The 24,312-nt window shown below is 36.8% G+C and overlaps 1 protein-coding gene across 1 annotated transcript; it reads left to right on the top strand.

Annotated features, from left to right (window-relative positions):
- Positions 1 to 1,400: 1,400 nt before the first annotated feature.
- reep5 (receptor accessory protein 5) lies at positions 1,401 to 18,883 on the top strand. The gene is made up of 5 exons (XM_088912105.1): positions 1,401 to 1,674; positions 2,190 to 2,283; positions 10,037 to 10,175; positions 15,349 to 15,517; positions 18,518 to 18,883. The coding sequence occupies exons 1-5, from the start codon at positions 1,557 to 1,559 to the stop codon at positions 18,565 to 18,567; spliced, it is 570 nt and encodes a 189-aa protein (XP_088768231.1). The 5' UTR covers positions 1,401 to 1,556; the 3' UTR covers positions 18,568 to 18,883.
- Positions 18,884 to 24,312: the final 5,429 nt, after the last annotated feature.

Genomic DNA, 24,312 nt, shown 5'->3' with positions numbered 1-24,312 from the left:
ATCCTGACTGACCATGCTACACATTTTGACTACTGAATAATCACTTAATAAGCTCATTAGTGAGAAAGTTCCTAATGAGCAGATAATGAGGTGATTTAACCAGTTTAATGTCAAACATGGAGGAACCAATATGCCCTGTTTATCATAAAAACACTCTTGAGATGAGAATGTGATAGTTATGCCATGGGTGGCCTACTTCCAAAATGTAATAATAATAATTGCTTACACTTATATAGTGCTTTTCTGGACACTCCACTCAAAGCGCTCTACAGGTAATGGGGACTCCCCTCCACCACCACCAATATGCAGCCCCACCTGGATGATGCAACAGCAGCCATAGTACGCCAGAATGCTCACCACACATCAGCTTACAGTGGGGAGGAGAGCAGAGTGATGAACCCAATTCATAAATGGGGATTGACTGGTAAAGGCCAGTGGGAAATCTGGCCAGGACACCAGGGTAACACTCCTACTTTCTCAAGAAATGCACTGGGATTTTTAATGACTAGAGAGTCAGGACCTTGGATTATGACTCATCCAAAGGACGACGCCTTTTAACAGTATAGTGTCCCCCTTACGATACTGGCGCATTAAGACCCAAATTGCCCATAAAGTGAGCGCGCCCTGCTGGCCTCACTAACACCTCTTCCAGCAGACTGTACAAGAGAAATGGGACAGAATGACAAAATGTACAACCTGGTGAAAAGCATGTAACGCAGGTGAATAGACCGTCCATCTATATCAATCTCCACACGTTACTGGCCTGTGACTTTCATATTAAACCCCCTGTAGTTAAATCCTTTGATGACAAATATGAATCATCATCATGAATTTACCCGTGTCATGTCTGTTAAATTAAACGTCTGTGTACATCTACGAAAGTTGTATTTCTTTCTGATAATTCCATAAATGTGTTGCTGTACTATTTTAAAATAATGTAGTGCGTTTTTTTATTCATTTGTATTCGAGCCTAACAGGCTATTGATCAGATTTTAAAATGTATGTTTCGTCTATGCTGAAATGCTGGCCATACATTTTCATTTTTTATTAAGAAACTCGGTTATGCGGTATTTATTCATATTAGACTGACATACGAAACATTATCTTAAAAGGACGTGAGTTATTTAAAATTCGCATGGGAAGAGTAGGAGAACAGTAGGGTTATGTTACTCAACACAGACACTTGAGCGGATATTGGGTAGTCCGAATATTATGTAATGAGCCTATTTCTTTCTTGGAAACATCATTACATTTTGTGAAAATAAAAAAAAAATCTGAAAAAATAAAAACATTGCTGCCGCATTAAAAGGTTGATTCTGCATTAGCTGAAAATAGAGATAAAACAACACTGATTTACAAGTCAGTTTAAGGGTGTGGCTGCGGACAAAATTGTGACGTCTAGCCCAGCGTGTCTCTGACGGAGCTGCTAGTCGCACAGCGCAGAGCTTGCAAAACCAGAATTTTTTTACATCGGTGTTGCAGTTTATCAACTTCGGTGAGGGAGGGTAGTTGGTTCAGTGGTACTCTGCACAGTCATTTTAAAAGGAAAATCAATCATGGCAGAAGGAATTAAAGAAAGATTTGAAAAGTTCCTTAACGAGAAGAATGTAATGACCGACGTTCTGGCGAAGATCGAAGCCAAAACTGGAGTCAAGAGGACGTACATTGCACTCGGTAAGTCATCTAACACTCAAAAAGAAGGCCAGGAAAAAGCAGGTTTGCTTCACGGGCTAGGAAATGTGTGTCAATGTTTTATAGGTGGAGAATTCTCTATAAATAGCTCGCACCACATACTGTTGGCGAACAGCAGTCGGGCTGACGTTTTAAAAAATGTCTTGCATATGGAGCGTCCCTTCACTGAAGTCGTTATAATTATTAGACATTAAAGAAGGCGATATTTAAAATACATTTGAAACTGCAAATGTCGTAATTGCAAGAACCTCCGAAAAAACATTTTTTTATTGGTTGTGAACTTTGGAAGTGCGTGTGCTGTACCATTGCCGTTTTCTGTGTATTTGACGCATTTCGTTTATTGATTTTGTACCCTACGACACCGTTTCTTAAAACTGCTTTTCATTAAAACAAACGAGGTGTAACATCGCCTACAATATTTGTTCCCTCACATCTAAAATGTATAATTGTTGCGTGTTTATTATGTAAAATAAATATTAACTATTCTTGCTTTTCAGCTGTAGTTGCAGTTGTTGCGGTTTACCTTGTGATAGGATACGGGGCTTCTCTCCTGTGTAACCTTATTGGATTCGCCTACCCTGCATATATCTCGTGAGTTAATTTTCTAGTTATTTTAATTATGTACTGCACGGAGATGAAATATGATCTGTTGCAATGGCAAAACCAGAACCGTTTTCATCTGAGGGCGGCTGATACTGAAGGATTACATCACCCCAGTGCTGTATTAAAAATTTAAACCCGAAGTTGTGAAAAGCTAGGGCCGCGTTGTCATTTAGTCAAAGGCCTGTTATTCTCAGCACAATAAATAAGTGATGCACATTAAACAAATGTGCTGTGGACGTGCAGCTATATTCATTTTATTGCCCCACCCTCCACCTCCACAAAATGGGATGAACGACACTCTTGTCTGAAATTTGACTTGATTTCCAACGGCTATGTGGCATTCGAAAACAGACCAAATTAACATAACCTCTTAAAAGGAATGACGTGCACAGAAATCAAGTTCTGTTTTTAGGGGTGTATGCCTGAAATCCTATATTAAACATCAGGATTATTATATCAAGCCAGAATATTTAAAATAAAATCTTATCAGAAAGATCTGATTACCATACAATACATTATTCCCTCTCAGTGACAGGAGGTAAACGTGAGATAGCGTGCTTGCGTTAGAAATATGCTGAATGTCAGTTTTTCATAGCAGGTACTGTAGAGCTTAACATTATTACTCCTTGTGCTGGATTTCCTCCTTTCTTAGTAACATTTGACTACATTTGAGTAACATTTGACTACTAACCGATGAATCGGTTATTTAAGTTACTTGTGTGAAACTGGGGGATCCTCACTACAAATCTCGTTCAGTGAAGTCTTCACTGCAGTGCCTCTGTGAACAGCCTTTTCGTGTTTAGTCTAATACTGCACCCACAATGCTTTGCCACATATGACACTGCATTTGTGCAGGTTTGTATCACCTGTTTCTTGACTTGCAAGTGTGTGTCGATGGCTTTGCAATAATCACCAAGACAAGCCCCACCCTATACACCAGTAGGCAAGATGTAATGTCTGGATTGGCACCTTGACAGTTGAAGATTTGATTACATCATGGAATTAGAAAGTCATGTGAGAGGGTGTTTGTAGCTTTACTTTTAAAGTTAACAAAATGTGTTTGCCTGTATGAGAGTAGTAGATTTTAGTGTTGCTGTAAACAGCCTTCCTTGCATTTTAAATTTGTCAGCTTGATTTATTCTGTGGAATTTGACCCAGTTATATGTATCATAAATAAGTTATTATTATCTGCCTTATGACTGTACTGTAATATATGAAAATGATAAAAAGCTTAATTTTTTTTAGGAAAAGAGTCTGAAAATGATAACTAAAAGAGTCTGATGACTATTAAACCAATATGGTTGCTTAACTATTTCCTTTGTGAAAAAGGCTAAACAAGATTGCACACCACATGTTCTGTTAAACATGGTATGCATTTTTGTCTGTAACTGTACATGATGACTGATTCAGATAATTATTTTAAGAGCATTGGATTGGATAATACAGAAAAAAATGCCAATCCGAACTGATTCTCACTTTTTACATTTGGATAATAATTTACGTTAAAAACATCAGTAGAGGTGAAGCATGCTGTGCTTCATAAGGAGAATAACACATTTATGGGCAGTGTATTCATAATTCTAGTGATTAAAATCTGATCATGTAGACAGGAAGTTGCTTATTTATTGTGCAGTGTTTACAGAGGATAGAACTGGTATTGCTTTTGAGTCATTCTTAACCTGCTACAATAACTGCATGTGCATACATGTTCATTGTACAGTCTTATGGTAAATATATTGTTTTCCCTTTTTTGTTTACATACGAGTGAGATTTCTCTGTACACAAATATATTACAGCACTGTTTATTTTGGGCATCTGGTATGGGAATGTTCAATAAATATTATTAAACCCATTTATTTGACCTTTGCTAAAGGCCTAAAGTTTCCTATAACAAAATTAAATATATAAATGATGTGGACAGGAAAGTGCCGTTAAGCTCTAATTAAAAATAAAAAAGGAGGATAGGAGAGCTTTAGATGCAAAATGAAAAAAGACAAGACTGTACTAGGCATTTGTAGCAGTATTGTGTCCAGACCCTGACACAATAAGGTGGAAATATGTCAACATTTTGGGTTGCAGAAGCATATCTCTGAAGAATATACAATTAACACCTGTTTATGCTTTAAACAAGCAAAACACTGGTAAAATATGTTTGGGAATAATACTTTGTGTTACCCCTGTATGCCCCCGACTAGCTCTGTTGGTAGAGCATGAGACTCTTACTCTCAGGGTAGTGGGTTCGTGTCCCACATTGGGCGCCAGGTCTTCCATATTAGAGGTTGGGCACAAGGTTAACAGCCCTGTCCTGTAAAAAAAAAACTAATGTTATGATAACAGAAGGTGTAATGGGCAAACATCCATCTATTACCCCTGTTTAGCACAGTGTGCCTGTGAACATCAGAACCAGTTGAAGATTTGATTGAAGGCATTACATCACAGTGGGGTACATGTCCTAAAACTGACCAGGACTTGTTATTGTTTAAATCTCTAGGGCTGTTAGGCATAATTCTGTCTGCTGGATGGTTTGAGGTGCTTGTCTGCAGAGGAGATGTACATTTTGCTACATTTATGAAGGGATACTCCTGCCTGTTCAGTTACCTGTCCAGTGAAAGCAGTATTTTATTATACTTTAATCAGAATATTATGGGATACTCTCCCAGATTATAGTGCCCGTGCAACACAAAGACAATTCAAAATTGCCCATTTAATCATAATTACCCAGCTGTATTGCTGAAGCAGAAGAATCTGCGAAATCCTTCAAGAAATGGCTGCATGACATCTTCTGATTAATAAAGCTCTAAAAACCAAATGAGGTAGATGGGCTCTGTGGCCTCCTCTCATTTGTAGCATGAAAACATATACTGCTGTTTGCAGTATAGAAGAGCTGCAAGATGGCTAACTGCAGTAGTGTAAATAGAATGGACTGGGCTTGTCTTTTGTTACAGACATGCCAGTCTGGCATCGGCAGCTTTTGTTTTCTGATGCCAGAACATTGTATGGTCGATTTTGTTTTGTTTTATTTGAAGGATGGAGTGGTAGGAAGGAAGGGATTTTTTCCTTGTTTTCCAAAGACAGAAAAATGGTTATCAGGCCTTTTTTTTATTTTATTTGTCTTCCAAGTAGTTAACTTGAAATCAGCAGAAGTGTTTCGCAATAAGGTGAAGGTGTTTCGGCTAGCTGGCAGACTTATCTTACGTTATGCACGGGGCCATGTCGCAGAGTTAAAATGTGGTCAGTGAGGAAACAGCACATTTATCTGATTTTTTTTCTCTTCCGTACATTCTTAACAGTTCTTAACACCTCATCAGCTGTTTGAGGGTTTTTTTCATGAATTTAGGAACACCATTTGTTCTCTCTTTCACTGTGAGCGATGTGCTCAACTAGTTAGCCCTGGTTTTAGAACAGGGTGGGTGAGATGTGTTTTTTTTCCCTTTCTGAAAGCCACCTGCCTTTTGTCACTCTGGGAGCCTGGGAATGGTTGTACAGGCCACATCCAACCAGTAGGGGACAAAATAATGGGAATGGTGGTGGCAATTATTAACACCCATTATTTGGACATTTTGTTATCTTGTCTTTGTTGCTTTCAGGGGAGGGGCTCGGGGCTTTTGGGGGGAAAACTTTATGGTGGCAGGAAGGGAGGTAAACGGATTTCAGAAGTTGTGACCGTTATCCCTCACCTTGAGTTGGCGTTGCCATTGGTACCACGAATTGGTGAAGTGATGCTGCCCTCAGCCACAAACCCACAGGCATCTGGTCTCTCCAAGATGTCACTGCCTTGTGGCCAGTTGAAGTGCCAGGGCTCGGACTGGACTGGCTGCTTGGCTCGCACAAAGCTAATGATTCAACCCAAATATTAACCTGCGATGTTTGGTCTATGGCAGTGGTTTCCATTCCCGGTCCTGGTGACCCAACACACCTGATGGTTTTTGTTCCAGCTGAGCCCTCAGTTAAACCATCTAACCCTTCATTGACGTAACAGCTCATAAACTCCTAAATCCCCAGTAGAAGCAAAATGCAAATGTTCAATTAAAGCATCTTCTTAGATCAAGTAGGGCTTCAGTGATCTAGCTGAGGCGGGCAGGAATTGTGTGAAAGGTCACCATGACCAGGAGTGGGAATCGCTGGTCTGTGGGCTCAGAAGAGTGCTGTTATTGGTTGAGACCGACATAGTCGTCATAGTTGTTATTCTGGTGTATTTGAAAGAATGGGAGCCAAACAGGTAGATACAGATCCAGCTTATACAGGCCTTAGCTTGTAAAACAATGTGGACAATAATTAGAATTAAGCAAGATTATTTTGTGATAACAGGGGTGTAGGCCACTTTGGCTTTAGAAAAGACAGATCTGAGTGATATTGGTGGGGCACATGTTCCATTTAGTGCAGCACATAATTAAAGTTACCCATGTCAAATGTATGTAACATATTTATTTTCGGTACCCGTTAGGATCAGTCATCATGCTGATTATTACAATAATTACTCTGGACAATTTAGTACACTTGTGAAATTTACAGATGAGAAATATTCAAATTTGTTAGCAAAATTGTGAATTGTAGATTTAAGTTTGTTGAAACTCATACAAAAGAAGCAAACAATGAAAACTGAAGCAAACAGTTAAATCATTTTATCTTCCTCTACAGTGTAAGAAGTGATAAAAAAAAGGCCAGAGAAATAAAAGGATACTTTGTGAATAAAATATAATATAAATTAGGGGGAGGTTTATTCAACTTAATATGTAATACATTTGTTTGACCTTGTTTAGAAAATATTGTCCACGTTGCAGACGGAAGATTGCTGGCAGGAATGGGGAGAACAGGATGTCATACAGACAGCTTCAAAATTTAACCTGTTCAGTCCATAACAGAGGACATTGTGAGGACAGGATTATTACGTCATTACAGCCTGACAGATTGAGTCCAGTGCACTACATCAATGTTAAGAGGAACCTGAGAACAGAAATAGGGTGTCTAGAAATACTGAGCTGCTCAGAATGAAGCCTGAGGATCTTTAATGAAATAGAGGCATAAATAAAACTATGTTTGGGGGGAAAAAAGAAAAGACGGATGAGATCCTTGAATTAATGTCCTACAAGAAACCCAAAGGCTGCGAGGGGGTGAATGCACTCCTCAATTTCGTTAACCTTGTCTTTGTTCTTACCATAAACTAGTCTCAGTGTGAGAAAACGCTGAAAGGAAGGGACCATTAGAGTATAGCTAAAAAATCGCAGTGCATAATAGCTACAGCAGACCCATTTTTTATTACATTACTCTGTCTACCCATAGTTTTAGTAAAATTGTATCACAGACATATGCGTATGTCTTATATTCAAAAGAAAGCACTTGATATTGATTTGAATCGCATTAGGCTAGAGAAGCATTCAGTGACTCATTTGTGGAAGTGCAAGCCAGACTTGTGGTACTTTATAGCTTGAGTCAGTCCCACGTGCTAGGCTTCCAGCATACTTGACATTTTGAGTATGCATGAAACAAACACATGTAAGATTCGGATATTTCACTCATGATGAATCACTATAGTAGTGTTTGGCGGAAGAGTTATTTAGTTGATTTTTTGTCTTTTTGCAGAACTGAGACTTTCATTTGTCAGCTGTACTTAAAAATAAAAAAAAGATTTTTCTTTGTACTGTAGTATTTTAAGATGCAGCTGAAAATATTTGCTTTTAAGAGATTAGATATGCAAGCTGCACAAACATGCTATTTATTTTACATCTACTATTTTTTTATTTTTGTTGTGCAATCCACGTAAGCATGGATTTAACCTCTCCTCGTATTATTTTGCGACTTTCTCTGCTTTTTATAAGTCTGTCTTTTTCCCCATCTCTTAGAGGCCACAAAAGCACGTAAATTGTGCTTAATAAATAAAATCGGTGCTTTCAAACATTAAGTTATATTTACAGGAAGGAAATACTTTGGCAGTAGTGCATCACACAAAAGCCACATTAGAAATGCTGATACCTATTTCCTGATGTGAGTATTTCTATCACTGGTATCTGTGTCTCTCTTTAACGAATAAGGGCAGAGGTAACTGCACTTGTCTTTTCTATAGTTATATAGAAGGGATAGTACAGATTTTAATTCAGCTTGGAATAGATAGATAATACTTTATTAATCCCGTAGGTAAATTGATGAAATAGATGAATAGATTGATGTTTAATGATTGTATGAATCTGAAATCCAATGGCACCACTATTGTTTAGAAAAATTATGGAATTCCCTAGATAAAACTATCTGCTTGAGTTAAATTTCCTAGACGGACTCATGTTGGGAATGAATTGGGTAAACTGACAAGAGTGCCAGTGTGCTGTTTTTGCTCAGAACACAATCACGGGACATAGACTAAGGAATGCAGGGAAGGAAAGTATCGAATACTCTCTGATTCACACGGAAGTCTCTATACAGAAGAACTGATGGGATTCTCTCTTTAGCACTTTGTTTTGATACGTTTTCTAACTAGCGCTTCAGAAGCGATTTTTATTACTGTGGACATATATTGGTTGATTTCTTTAATTTGTCTGTTAGACTTAATTTGGACAACTCTTGTAGCACTAATACAGTTTTCAAAATGGCCAAGGCACAGATAAATCATGTTAATGTGAAGTGCTGCTGATTTTTTTTAACCAATTTCTGGAGTTTCTTCTAAGTTTGACACAAAACCTAATTAACAGATTAGAAATCCCCTTCGTCAGATATCTTGGTGAAGAGCATCTGATTAACAAATGTAGTTGTATTGTGCAATATGCCCACTGCATAGTTATCTCTGACTTTGCAAAGTAATCTTATCACTTTCACTTGTGCAAGAAAGGAGATTATTGTACAACACTTAAGTTCTTTAATTGCTTACTACTACAAATCTGAAATAATCTCTAGGGTTTCTTCAGTACTTTACTGTAGAATTAATAAATGTATAAAAGAGGCAGTCCATGCTCATAGTTGTTCTTGGAAGAGAGTGAAATGAATGCATCAGGTCTTAGGAGTGTATAGTTTCTGCAGGTGATATATACCATCTTGTCCTTGTTGAACCAAAGTGAATTTGAATTCAGTCTTGTGAGATGCAGCACTTCAGTAATGCCTCTTTTTTAAGTAGGATCTACTGAAAATGCCCTGTCTGTCTCTTTGATTTTAAGATTCTTATATACCATCTTGTCCTTGTTGAACCAAAGTGAATTTGAATTCAGTCTTGTGAGATGCAGCACTTCAGTAATGCCTCTTTTTTAAGTAGGATCTACTGAAAATGCCCTGTCTGTCTCTTTGATTTTAAGATTCTCCTTTACCTCCAGTGTGTATTGCTCATACATTACAGTTATAGTTCAAAATGTGTGTCAAAATTTGAGCATTTTAAGGATGAAGAATCTTTAAATTTCAAAACAAATAAAGGACATGTAGATGCATCTGATTTGTTTGTATTCATCACTTTTTCCTAGCGGTATATAAACTCAATTTCCTTAAATATAACAAAACATAGAGTCTGATTTTTCTGTGATGAAACTTTGGGTGAATTATCTTTCTAACTCATGTACTGTGGCATAGACCATTTACAAATAGCTTCTAAAAATAAAGCTTAAAAACATGTAGCTTAATAAAATTATTTTTTTTGCAGAGAGGATTCCTAAGTATTTTCAACCAAAAAATATTAGTTCTTTTTTTGCCATTCTTGTTTCTGTTGCTGTTCATTATTTCTCTTGTACGACTGTGTTCCATGTTAATGTGATTTTGCCCTGAATTGCAGGATCAAAGCAATCGAGAGTGCAACCAAAGACGATGACACAAAATGGCTGACATACTGGGTGGTATATGGAGTTTTCAGTGTGGCTGAATTCTTTGCCGATATATTCCTGTCTTGGTTTCCATTTTACTATATGGGAAAGGTAAGACTTAATTTTTGTGTATGTTTACTGTTTTTTTTTCTGTCAGGACAGTATTGTCATGCTGAACAAACACTATTAATGTTGGAAAGTCAATTGTTGCTTAATTGGAGATGTCAGTTTGTTTTATTGTCAACTCCATTAATCAAGTGATTAATGACTAAGCAGTTCCCAGCTTTGATTGCAAACACATCTCTCCAAATAAATGAGAAAATCTGGAACCTTTCAAAGTGTGCAGTTTTCCTGTAATTGATGCCACATCCATGTTAATCCCTTTTTAATAATTTGTTGTTTAAAAAACAGTAGTCCATATTACATGACTTCTTACCCCACTGGGATAACAGTAAATGTATTTCTGTGAAAAAAGGTATACAATTTACTGTTGTAATGTTTATGTTCAGGTCATACATAGATTTCTGGTTTCAGTACAACTTGCCTTAAATGCTTCAGTAAAGCATCTTTGTACAGTAATAACACTAGAATCTGCAACAGCAAGGAACATTGTATTAAAAACAGAACAGTGAGAAAACTGGATTTTCTCAAACAGCGAGTAGTAAAAGTAAAGCAATTTACTGTTGAAAGGTACAGTGACTTTTATAGAGTTGTGAACATGTTTTTTTTGTGCTTTTTCTAAATTTGCCTTACACAAAATGCATAGCTGTTGGCTGAAAGTTGCTTATACAAATCACATGAGAGTAGGAATCAGAGAAGTGTCGAATCTGTAACAGGCTGGACTAACTGCTAAAATTTAGAAACAAAGATGTCTTTCAGAAAGCAAAGTATATTTTTTACAGATTTGTTTATGCTTTGCACTATGGGCATTTTAGTGTCTTGTGTTTCTGTTTTTCACCCTCTTAATATGCTATGTTAGTTACCCTTGATTCTCAGTATAAGAGATACTACAGTTTTGAACAGGGATGGGCTTCAAATTAAATACTCTTGCATAAGAAAATTATATGAGCTAAAATTGTATTATGTACAGAGAGCATCAAATCTGGCAACTCTATAAATATAAACAAGAGACTCTTGTCTTTTATAGGCACGTTAATGGATCTGAAATGTAATTTTCCCATTAAAGAATGTTAAAAATGTGTAATAGTTTAGAGACCTTGATAAATCTATTGTATATGGCCATTGACACAATAGCATTACTGATTATTCTTTTACATATAAAGCTATAGGGGGGAAAACACAGAAAACTTTCACAAATATTGAAATAAATAAGAAATGAGATGCAGTGAAAATTATGTAATAATCAATAGCCAGAATGCTAAATATGTAAACCTCTTAACTCTCAAAAACATACAGTATAAACATAATTAATTGATGGAGGTATAGATGTATGTTTTCTGTCTCACAGCATGAAACTGGTATCTTTCAATATTTCAAATATCTGATTTCTAAAAATGAGTGAAAAAAACAAAATGAAGTTACTTATTTTGCAAAGGAAGTATTTTGGACCTGTCTGGTGCTGTAGTCATCTTATTATCTTAATAGGAACAAGTAATAGGTTTATTCCATGCTGAACAAAAGAAGAAAGAAAACACAACGTTTTGGCCGTGGAGCCTTCTTCAGGTGTCACCTGAAGAAGACACCTGAAGAAGGCTCCACGGCCAAAACGTTGTGTTTTCTTTCTTCTTTTTTTCAGCATGGAATAAACCTATTACTTGTTCCTTTGCAGCCTACGCATGCTGACGCAGCTACCCACCTGAACTTATTATCTTAATATTCGTATAACATCTTTAGAATTCTGTTATTATTAAAATAGCTTGATAACATTTTATTCAAGAGTTTGATCACTCCCTCTTTTCCAGTCAGTGAGAAGCAGTCTTTCATAAGCCTGTCAGAATTCAAAATTAAATCATGTAAAAGTGATTAAAGCAATTACAGATATGAAATTTCTATTTAATAAAATCTAAATAGTGAATTTCTTCTTTACACCTTTTCCTAGACAATTTTTATGGTTTTATAAATGAAATGTTATTGTTTGTCTTGATATTGCTTGTGGATATTGCAGGGCATTATTAGGTCACAAGAGGAGATCTTTAAAAGAGATGTATAAAAATGATTAGATAGCCACAAGCTGTGACATTATCTTTGGTAAGACATCCATCTTTTTATTTGTCCCAGAGGATGTTACAGTCAGTAACAGAGCAGTCCCTATCCCCCTCTTCCTAAAAACCAGCTTTACCATAAACAAATCTAGTAAACACTGAATATTAAACATCTCTAGGAACAGATGGGAACGACAGGATGCAAGTTCTTGACTAAGGCGACTTCCCTCAGAGCTCATTACCTGCTAGATTGAGAACCATGTTAGTGGGTGGAAAGTGCAGTCATTTAAATAACTGTCAGTGTAATATTGATAAACCTTTATTTATATAATGTATCAAAAATAAACCTTTATTAATATTAATAAACCTTTCTAAATCTGACTGCAACTGTAGGCAGGGCCTAGAACACCAAATATCAATATTAGCTATATGGGTGGCACCTCACTAGGATTGCATAGTTGTGTCTGAATAAAAGAATGGCATAGATTATGAGTTTCAACATTTCAGTAGAATAGATAGCTGTTAGTATTCAGAATGTTTCTTAATTGAAGGACAAATAGTGACGTTTTAACCGTAATGGACCCAAATGCTTGGTCATCCAATGCTTGTGTCAATCCACAGACAGCATGTGCTGACTTCGGAGCTTGCCTGAGAAGCTAGTTTTAATTACAAAATGCTAGGATCTTTTTGAAAGTTCAAAGTTCAGATTTAAAGCACTTATTATTTACTAAGTAAGGAAAAGGTTACGCTTACATTTTGATTATTACTTCGCCAAATTAATCTCCTGAAACTGCTAAATCCCTATCCCTTAGCCAACAGTACATGATTATTGCAAAAGAACTCATTGGGTTCTAAATCTGACCTACACCTTTGTTTGAGAAAAGGTGATTAAGTAGAAAAGAAAGACATGACCATTTTGTGAATATACTGCACCTACTGTGCTCTCTTTGTTTTGTCTCTTAACAAAAACAAATAAAGTAAAGCCTTATGCTGACACCATGTCTACCCTAGTTTTGCATATTATTCAGTGTATATTTTAATACCATAGTTACAGCCTACAAATAGTCTGTTGTTAACCAATAGTAAAGCTGAAGTTCCCTTCTTGTGGAAACTGCAGTACAGTGGCTGACCACATCGCAGTGCAGAAACACTTCATTGTAAGATAAAGTCTCAATTTACTTTCATTTCCAGAAAGCAATCACATATTTTATAGAGTGTGTCCTCAAAACTGCTAAAAGTGTACATACTCAACAGAGCTTTACAAAATGAAAAGTCGGCCATAAATTGGCATTTCAGAACAAAAAAGCAAGTATTGTATGATGCGTAAATACGCAAGGAAAAAAATTGCAAAGAAAAAGCTATCTGTTCTATCAGTTATTTCCAAACGTATCATTTGAAAATACATAAAATACTGCCACCCTGGATTTAGATTAGACTAAAAGGAAGTAGAGTGTAATGTGTTTCAGTGTGGATCAGACTTCTCTGGTTTTCAGGCTCTTAACAAACAGGAAGGTGGGTGATCCACTGCTGTAGAGTTAAGCTTATTAGGATAAGATCACTTTATCGGCCATATGCAATTTCTTGTATTAGGAGTTGTCTTTTCACATACTGTACCCCAACTTGCTCTCCATGAGACACACAGACGGGGAGAGAGGAGCTTGGGGTCAGAGCACAGGGTCAGCCATTTATACGGCGCCCCTGGAGCAGTTGGGGTTAAGGGCCTTGCTCAGGGGCCCAACGGAGGAGGATTCCTCTGCCGGCCGCAGGAGAAAAACCGGCAACCTTCCAGCCACAGGTGCAGATCCTTAGCCACAAAGCCCCTGCCCTGTCCTGTCCTGTCCCATCTGTATTAACTAGGGAGAAAAAACATGGCTTATGATAATTTTTTATAATAATTACATTAGGCAGTTCTACTGACTCTTGGTCATAAGCTTGTTGACAAACAGGTTCAACATAGTGTAACAAAGCAAAGGTTCAGTAACAGACGTACTGTATACACTGGAATTAGTTTAAATATACATTTTTAAGAAAGCTAGAGAATGAGGAATCAGTTCCATTCTCCAAATTTAGGTGCTGGGGCTTTAGTTCCTCAAGATACAGTGATTTCACATTTATTATGAAGCTTTCTGAGCTTCACCAATAATAATACATAGCTTGCCTTTACCAGGGCAGGTTTCTTTTACAGTTCACTCTCTTTATGGAAGCGTGCAGAGATTCTGGGGTTTGGTTTGTGGTGAAAGGGAAGCAAATAAAGTTAACAATGATTTCAGGCCTGCATGTAGTACCAACTTTCTGTGGTAAAGCTCATTGATGAGATGTGTTTATCAAATATTATTGTTGGCAGTTAACCGAGAGCAGCATCTCCATTTGTTCTTACATCTTTAAAAATAAAAACCCTTCTTAGACGTTAAATCAGGGGGAAATTAAGTGATGCTGATTGCGATGAACCAGAAAAATAGATTTAATTATGTTCAATTATTATTTACTGGCAGCTAAGCTATTGCCTAATTTTGATCTTGATCTTATTCGTGTCAGCTGGGTTGCTAATTTCCTTAAAGATAGAACTCAAGAGGCTAAGGGTCAACAATGTGTTGTCTTACAAACTGTATTCTTCCTCTGGTCCCCCCAAGGATGTGTATTTGCATAGCTTTTGTGTCCTTTTGAGTCCTGTGCTTTTCCAAGAATCTTAGCTTGGAGACAGTTTATGCATTCCTTTTAATGCGGTATTTTTAAGATGCATTTCCCGACGACTTTAATTTATGTCATATGTTTTTCTGATCCTGTAAGGGAACAACAACACAGTCAGAGCTTACCCTGAGTGTCCTATCTTTGTGAACCAGTACTTACAAATGTGCAAACAATTGAGAAAAAAAGAAGAACAAGTATTATAGTAAAAACAACACCCCACCCACTACATACACTACCCCCACTAGCAGTGGTAGTTTTCCTGTATGTTTCCAATCAGAACACTCCTAAACAAAAGCTAGAGTGTTACTCATCGTTCGAGATGTTTTTTTGGTTCTTAAATGAAAAACTGACTAAAGGAATAAAAATACATATTGAAAATGGCCTCCCATCTTCCAAACAAAATCTTCTTATGCTGTTTTTCTCTCCATACCCAGTGTGCCTTCCTGGTTTGGTGCATGGCTCCAACTCCAGCTAATGGCTCAGTCCAGATCTACACCCGGATCATCCGCCCTTTCTTCCTGAAGAACGAGGCCAAGATTGACCGTGTCGTGAAAGACCTCTCAGACAAGGCTTCAGAGACTGCTGGCAAAATTAAGGAGGAGGGTAAGGTCAACCTGTTTTCTTTCGCTAAAGAAATAAAATGTGATATTTGGAAACGCATAGGGCTACTTTCTGAAAGCTGCATGTCTTCTGTAATACAGATAACTTGCTGCATTATAAACTCCTTGTAGGTGATCTTGAATTCTCAACATCAGATACTCTGTGCTTCTCAGGAGATTATAAAAAATTATAAAAGTTATAAAAATTGTGTGGTGTAATAGCTTTCTTTGCAGTGATGTTTCCATCCATGAGTTCCCCTGCTGCTTCTAATACTACGTGAAGATAAAATTAATCAAATCAATTTTATGCCAAGCCCATGTGTATTATATATACAACATATAGTGTTTATTACAAATAGTTAATTAATGATTAATATTTGTCCCTACTGGCATATAAGCACAGTTTCTGTATGTTTTATTGGAGGTGTGCAGAAACAGAGCATTCAAACTATGGTGCAAAACAGTAAGAATAATTTAGTATTTGTATGTTTTATGAAGTTTTCATAATACCCTATGCAAAAACATTTGCATGTGGTCAACTAGGACAGGTTCTGCCTTTTACAAAGAACACTGTCTGTGTGGCAACAAGGTATTCATTCACACAGTGAAAATGCCCCTACAGAATATGGAAAAATCTGTTTTTATCCTGGGTACTATCCAGTGTTGCACAGGTTGCTGTCAGTTCATTTTGAGAGAGCAGAAATTTTCATGGGGCACCATGTACTGTGTATGTAGAGGCATACTAGGTGTTGGTGCTTTTAATCTGTACAGTATCTCCTTACTTTAATGGATTTAACAGACAAAATGTGCTAAAGAGGGGATCCCACAAAAAGGGAGATTTCTGGATATCCCCCTGCAAGACTGGGCAATGTCCATTAAAGTACCATTTAGTCTGTAATTTATAACCCAAAGCATAGTTTATGGTATTTATTTTCTGGTTTTCTTAAAGTCATACAATACACATACGGTAGTTGTTTCATGAAAAATGATGTGGATAGGAGAGATCCTAAGGAAATGAGTTGTAAAGTACATTTAGTGTATCAAAATATCTTACAGTATACTTCACTGTACATTATTGACAGCACATGGTGGCTGAAGAATAGTTACAAAAGTTGACACAGCATTACAAAATGATGTGCTTAAAACCAGTAACATTACAAAATGAATACAAAATAAAAAATGATGTGTATTGTAAAAAATATTTTTGTTGTATGGGAGAAGGTCGTTTGTTTTTTGCTTACTGCTTATAGTAGGTAAACATCAGATTGTTTGAAGCAGTATTTCAACTAAATGGTTAATAAAAGAGCTTGACTGTTATGCTGTTCCCTTGATTTCTTCTCACAGATTCCACTACGAGCCTGAATTGCCTCATATAGAATACTATAGTGGCAGGTTTTTATTGCTTTGGAAACATATCTTAATTCATACTGTATATATTGGAGACCCCCCATAAGTTGTGGAACGGGTAGCTTTCAAAGGGAAATTAGGTGGTCTACATTATTATAGGTTCTTGGAATTTGTGATATTGTTTTTCAAACATAATTGGAGCCATTTGAGTAATAGAAGTTGTTTCTTGTATATGGAGGTATGGCAGTAAAGTTTTTTTTTTAATTTAAACTGATAGTCCATCTGATGATAATATTAGAATCTGTAGGTCATGTTTTATTGAAATAGAACCTAGTTAGTTTTTTCCAGTTTCGAATTAATCTCTAGACAATGATGAAAACATACTCTTGCCTTCCCCCACCATTACCCTATTGTAACTAAAGTTATAAAGTTTATATCAAGAACTTTTGCCGTTCTAAAACCTGACATATTATTGATAATGATGATCAATGCAGGCTTATTGCCCTCCAATAGCAGCCCCATGAGTACTTATGCAGGATCCACTATTTCTGTATGTGACCAATCACTCAACATGCAAATGTTCAGCCTGTAACACTGTCTTCTTCATATTGCTGCCTAAATTAATTTGATGAATTAGTGCAACACAAGGTTTGTGTACATTTACTAAAATATTGTTTTTAGCAGGTCCCAATTCCTCAGACCGGTTATTAAATCTTGGTAACAAAATTCATTGATGTTACAGAAAACAATTACAAATTTCGAATTAAGCACAAAATTTTGAACTTCACCGAAGTACTGTAAGTTGCCATGTTGTTGCAAATTGTTGCGTAAATTAATTTGATGAATTTACTGCAACACAAGGTTTGTGTACATTTACTAAAATATTGTTTTTAGCAGGTCCCAATTCCTCAGAGCAGTTATTAAATCTTGGTAACGGAATTCATTGATGTTACAGAAAACAATTACAAATTTTGAATTAAGCACCAAATTTTGAACTTGACGGAAGTACTGTACGTTGCCATGTTGTTGCAAATTCCCATGAATTGCGATGTGATGCAGTGAATAAGTACAGGTTGTGCAAAAGACATTTCACCATAGAAATGTTCAAAGTGATCTGTATGCAGAGTTAACAAGTAGCAAAATCATCTCAAAATCGAAAGTGATATTTCTATTGGTTCAAAAGAGATGTATTCACAAGGCTGTTTGTTTACAATGTAATAGAGCCACATCACGTTACTGGAAGTTTTGTTGCCTCATTCTGAATCTCAGAATATGAGAGTCCTTACAACAATTTATTCAAAGCCTCATTCAGTGTTTCTACTATAACTTCAGCTTCAACTGTTAAAAGTACAATTTAGTTTGTGAAAGAAAAAATAAGCTTGCCATTGAGCAATATTTTCATTCACATTGATCAGAATTTTTAAAAACTTGATCTCAGCTGAGGGTAAACTCCACATGAGCAGCCATTAGAAGTATTGTAGTAGATAACTTGATCACATTTACCAATCTACATTGACTCATTGTCATTTGTTCCTCCTTACATTTTTTGTATAAAGAACGGAAAACTTTGAAGAGTACAACAATGCAAAGCTTGGCAAAGCAGTATATATACAACTATGTACCTACATTTATTTAGTAATGCTTTTGTGTTTTTCAGCAAAAAAAGCAACAGCAAATATAATTTTCGAGGAGAAGAAGAGCTCGTAAGAGGATCCCTGGACAAAGCCATGTTTAAAAAGCTTCATCTCTAAGGAGGACTGTGGTATAAGTGAATAAATGTTGCCTTGGATTTTGTGTTTTATTATTTTTAAATGAACTTGGGAGATTTTAAGTTTATGCTCACTATTTTATTGTTGTCTGTACAAGTAGCAAAGGATGTATTATGTCAATTCAGTCTAGTGGCTGACGTTCAAAGCTTATTGCTAAAAAAAACTATTTCAGTAATGTTTAAGATGGAAGGAACCTTTGTAATGTATTGACCTGTCCCCCAGAAGGAAATAACTTAATAAACACTTGTTGCTAATTTCTAGTTTCTGAATTTTTTTCCCCCTAGTAAAACTTTCTCCTAAAGCTCAAAAGACATTGTTAAAAATACATCTGCCGCTTGCAAGCAGGGGCAGACTTATATTTAGGGGAAATGATAAAAATGGCAGTTTATTTGCAAACTTGCGTATAACCACAGCTCCTTCCCACAAACCTCAGCATTTGGTATGTTGTAGTGACCAGACCTGTACCAAGTGGTGATAGGGGGGGGCAAAGTTTGATTTCAGACTTTTATTATGTAGTAGAATGAGATTAGCTTGGTTTCATACTTAGATTAGATCATTATTTCCCAAGTTACTCCCATATGCAGACAATGTTTCTTATATAGCTACTTGGCTTCATCACATTCTTCACTGTAGGAACTGAGTTCCTACAAAGATCCCTGACAGAAAGGACTGCTGTAAAAAAGATGTAATTTCTTTCAAATTAGTCATTTTAAGGTCCTTAGCTTTGTAAGTGAACTCAACTCTAGTTACATGTACTCAGCATTTCAAGAAATGCTGAAAATACAGATAGTTTCTCATGTCTTTTAACACTTAAAAGCTCTGTTCTTGTTTTGAAGAGCACCAGTCTAGTCTCGGACCAGCAGAGTGAAATTCCTTCATCATGATTATGCCAAATTAGTGAATTAATAACTTACTATTAAAATGAATATGACTGTTGTGCAAATATTTTCATTGGAAATTGTATTATTCAGATGCATTATTCACTGTTATTCATTCAATTTTTATAGTGGAAAGTGGACAAAACTCCCTTGGATAGATGGGTTCACACTTTCATCTTAGTATGCTGTAAAGAAAACTGCAATTTTCTGATATGAAAACACATTCACAAGTGTTTCACAGACTAGATTTACACCTGTCTAGCCTTGCCCACTTACTGTAACTAAAGCTGCAACTGTACTTAATCTCTTTAAACACCAGTTTGTGGTCACTCATGCCATTGCCCATTAAGCGTGTGACTGTGATTCAGATCAGTTTACTGTACAGCGCTAGTGAACACCCCTTTTTCTATGGCTCTGTGATAGACTGGAGCCCCATTCAGGGCACGAGCAGGTAGGTACTCTATGCTTAGGGATTGTTGCAGCCCTGAGCAGGGCATGCACTGTTCCATTGATGAGTACATTGAATGTGGATACATATTCTGCATGATAAATAGTTTAGCATGTAGTGTACAAGTCAAGGTTTTAATGCAAAGGAACAAGTAAAGGTTTATTTCATGCTGAACAGGAAAGAAAAACATTTCGGCTGTGGAGCCTTCTTCAGGTTTAAAGAGATAAACCTTTGCAGCCTCCACACACTGACATGTTCCTACACTGAGATTCCAAATTAAGAATGGAAAACGTTCCATAGACATATCTGGGCTACAGTATGCCACACAAATGTTAGTGTGATTAGCTAAAGACGGTACTACACATACAAGACTAGTTGCAAATGTGATTCTTTTGAAATCAACAGAAAAGGTAATAAATTTAGCGCACTGGAGTATGATTACATAAAAAATGTTAGCTGAAGCATAAACTGTGAGAACTACTTCACAACACACTGTCAGCATGATCAGCGGTACTGGTGTGAGACAGATTAGATTGACTCCTTAATCATAATAACCACTGTTTTTTCTTCCTACAGTGGATATAAAAAGTCTACACACCCTTATTGAAACTGAAGGTTTTTGTGATGTAAAGCCAGAAATCAAGATAACCCCTCCCCCCCCCCCCCAACTAATACTTTGTGGAAGCGCCTTTGCATTTATTACAGCAGTAAGTCTTTGTGAATAAGTCTCCATCATCTTTGCACTCCCGGACTTTGCAATTTTATCCCACTTTTCCTTGCAAAAAACGTTCAAGCTCCAGGGGATCTCCTGTGCACAGCCCTCTTTAGGTCATTCCACAAGTTTTTCCCCACATGGTTTGGGGTGATTGAATGTATTCTTTTGCAAAATTCAGATGGGCTTGGATGTTCTTTTTTGTGAGAAATGGCTTCTGTCTTGCCACCCTACTCCATAGCCCAAATATGTGCAGAATTACGGGAGATTGTTGTCACATGCAAGGAGTGACCAGTACCTGCCAGAAATTCCTACAGCTCCTTTAATGTTGCTGTAGGCCTCTTGGTAGCCTCCCTGATAAGTTTTCTCCTTGTCCTGTCATCAACTTTGGAGGGTTGTCCTGATCTTGTCAATGTCCCTGTGGTGCCACATTTTCTCCACTTATTGATGATAGTCTTCACATTGCTCCATGGTATGTACATCCAATGCCTTTGATATTCTGTTATACCCCTCTCCTGATCTGTACCGTTCAACAATAAGATCCCATAGATGTTTTGTCAGCTCATTGTGGACCATGGCTATCCCAGTAGGATGCAACCATGAACGTTTCAAGGAAATCCTACAGGAACAGCTGATTTTTATTTGGGGTTAATCAGAAGCACTTTCATTGATGGCAATGTTTTGAACTCTGCTAAGGTTTCATTCTTTCAATGTCTGATCAAGAAGTCAGAGTTCATTGAATGCATTTAGGTTTTAATAATTGAGGTGGCTGCTTGAATCACTTGAAAAACAATGTAGGGAAATGGGGAAGCTACACCCCTTTAAACCATGTTTAGCCTTTTCAGCAGCTCCTTTCTTCATCATGGTAGACTGTGGAAAGCTAATAAGGGCTTCAGATTCTCTTCACAAGCCAATGAAATTACAGCATTGTAAGTTAGCAAACTTCTGAAATTCACATTGTGCAATTAGAAAGGTGTGGTGATGACTGAATCTCACCTAAATATAAACAGGAGCTGAAAACCATAATTACAGACAGCCACAGCAATGGAACAGTTTGTTTTAAAAAAAACTGAAAAGAAGGATATTTTGTATTCTCTGTAATGCATTTTACAACAGGTAGGTAAATGGTAGGACATCAGTCCACGTCCAGTAATGATTAGGTATTAATTGGAGTAAAAGGATGCAACAAAAATGAAATATCCAAAGTGCTTCATTGCGCATGCATTGAAGGGGAGGTCAGTCTTTTCAAACTAACATCTGGCTGGTGTGATGAGGACAATATTTTTGTTTGGTGACTTGCATACCTGAGTGATAGTCGCACAGATTGCAAGCACAGACCTGGGACACAAATTTCTCGTACTAGCAATGAACCAGGCTGGGCTTTTAACAACTGAACACGTGCTGCAGGAAACTTTTTTTTCTTCCTGTAACACCTTCTTTACTTTGATATCCACAAATATACAGCTATATTCAGTACCAGGCAGGACTGAAGGTCTGAAGGAAACGGTCATAACTCCCCAGGTCCTTCAGTGAATAGAAATGCTGATAGCTGGGGCTGGACAGTGTCCACACTTATTAATGCAGTGATCTCCCCCTCTTTCAAAAAGGGCTTCAGGAAAGCACTGAATTCCAGTAACCAGTAAATGCCTGTGCACCCCCTTTACACTGTTAGTTGAAAGGATCGAGGATCAGTCCATTTCAGAATGTTACACGACCTGATGCTTCCAAATTCAAGTTTTGCCATTTGCTCCACAATTAGTTACCATGTGGACACTGTTGGCTGCTAACAATGAAAAGCCTCAAAAAGAAAGGGGAAGTTCTCTGAGTGGATGGAGCTCAGCTCATAGTAAAAATGCTTTTACTTGAGCGAGATAAACATGTCCGTCAATTTTAAAGATAAATGCCGTTTGCAAAAACAAGACCTTTCGTGATCACGCTGTTCATATAGACGACTTGCATGTTTATACTGATTGACCGAAGGACAAACACAAGGCAATTCCTGGGCTCAATAATAAGTAGTTGAAACTAAGAGATGATAGAGGGCTCAGAAACTATTCCAGTTATTCTGCAACACACAGGGGCACAAAACCATTACAGATAAGCAGTAGGTCCTTTGATAATGAACAACTTTTAAAGAAAATCTGAGAACATTAATTTGCTAACTAAATTGCAAAGAAAAGTGTTGCCGAGTGTTGCATAATTCTCTATGTTGTAAAGGAGAAGGCTACATTTTAAGGGCTAAATGTGAATTGGACACACTGAGGCAACACAAATAATGCCTTAATGTTTTAAGTTCATATACAAGATGGAAAGAAAGGTTTTATGAAATCAAACATCAGAGCAGAAAAGATAAATCAGTTGCTTTCTTTTATAATTATTCTAATGATTCCACATTAGAGGGTACAAGATTCAATACACCTTAGGTTAGTTGGTTCCAATTTGACTAAAAAGACTACACATGATTAGCTTAGACATTTTCCCCCACAAGTAACCTGCACATTTGTATGCTTGAAAAAGAAATCAAATCTGTATTAAAAACTATTTTAATCACGGCAAGTCCATCTGTTCAGTACGTCTGATAGTACACATTTTAGTACTTTGCCATTACACAATCAAACAATTCTAAGCGAAGTATTGCTTTTAACTTGGATATCATCACAGAAGTCTGTATCAACACCGCTGACAGGTATGCCTTTCAAAATGATCAAAATGTCCTATTAATCAAATATAACACACAATGTGGTGGCAATTTTAATTAGACCTTTACCTTAGTGTTCAATTAAGAAAAAAACATTCACAGTGATGTATTTTGCAGACGAGGCAGTGGAGTAGTACTACATGATTCATACCCCTTGGCCACCAGCATAAACAGGTCACTTACTCCACGCATTGCTGTTTCCCAGCGATTTCATCAAAAATATACTGAAAATTACTGCTTTTCCAGAGGTAACGTAATAAGACGAACTCTTAAGCTTGCTGGGAGAAGTGCAAGTGCAGTTTTTTTTTAAAAGTGATACAGTAATACACCTATTACTGAAACAGGATTTTTTTAATAAAGACAAAAACATTTTTTATAGCACTTCAGGATACAGTGCTACATATATTGAGGTTTTAAAATAAATACCAGTAGACACACTGAAAACTGATTTTATAGTACCGCATGAAGACAAGATCTTAGTGTACTGATAATCTATGCCTAGTACCAAAGCAAAATATTTAAATAAAGTAAACTTTGGATTACCTTGCATCACTAAAGAAGACATTTTGATCAAAAAAGTATTTTTAAAAAACATTACTTGACAGCTAAGACCAGCACTTTATTCGTAAAATAAAACCCATGGATAGAGAGCGCCCCCTGGTGCAACGTTGTTCCTTCCATAAACTATAGACTAAACTACCTTAAGGAACTCAGTTGCTAACTATCTCATAGTAAAAACTCACGGCACTACCTCTCAAGTTAGTGTGATCTGCCTCTTAATAAAAAGATCATGTAACAGTACACTTAAAATTAAATTACTTTTAGTCGTTTCATGCACTGAAACATCATAGGCATAAAAAAGTACATTTGCACTGTAAGTGTTCAGTTTATAAAATGTCAAAAAATAGTGGTTAGACATCAGACTCTCAAATCCATGCCCTTACAAG

This window comes from Atractosteus spatula, chromosome 3 (genome assembly GCF_055471065.1).
Source record: "Atractosteus spatula isolate fAtrSpa1 chromosome 3, fAtrSpa1.hap1, whole genome shotgun sequence".
Classification (NCBI taxonomy): Eukaryota; Metazoa; Chordata; class Actinopteri; order Semionotiformes; family Lepisosteidae; genus Atractosteus; species Atractosteus spatula.
Note: the sequence above shows the minus strand (reverse complement) of the source record. Positions and strands in the feature narration are given on the sequence as shown.

Coding starts and splice junctions, on each gene's coding strand:
- reep5 (XM_088912105.1), top strand. CDS start 1,557: ATGGCAGAAGGAATTAAAGAAAGATTTGAAAAGTTCCTTAACGAGAAG. Junction 10,176..15,348: donor CATTTTACTATATGGGAAAG/GTAAGACTTAAT, acceptor CTCCATACCCAG/TGTGCCTTCCTGGTTTGGTG. Junction 15,518..18,517: donor TGGCAAAATTAAGGAGGAGG/GTAAGGTCAACC, acceptor TGTGTTTTTCAG/CAAAAAAAGCAACAGCAAAT.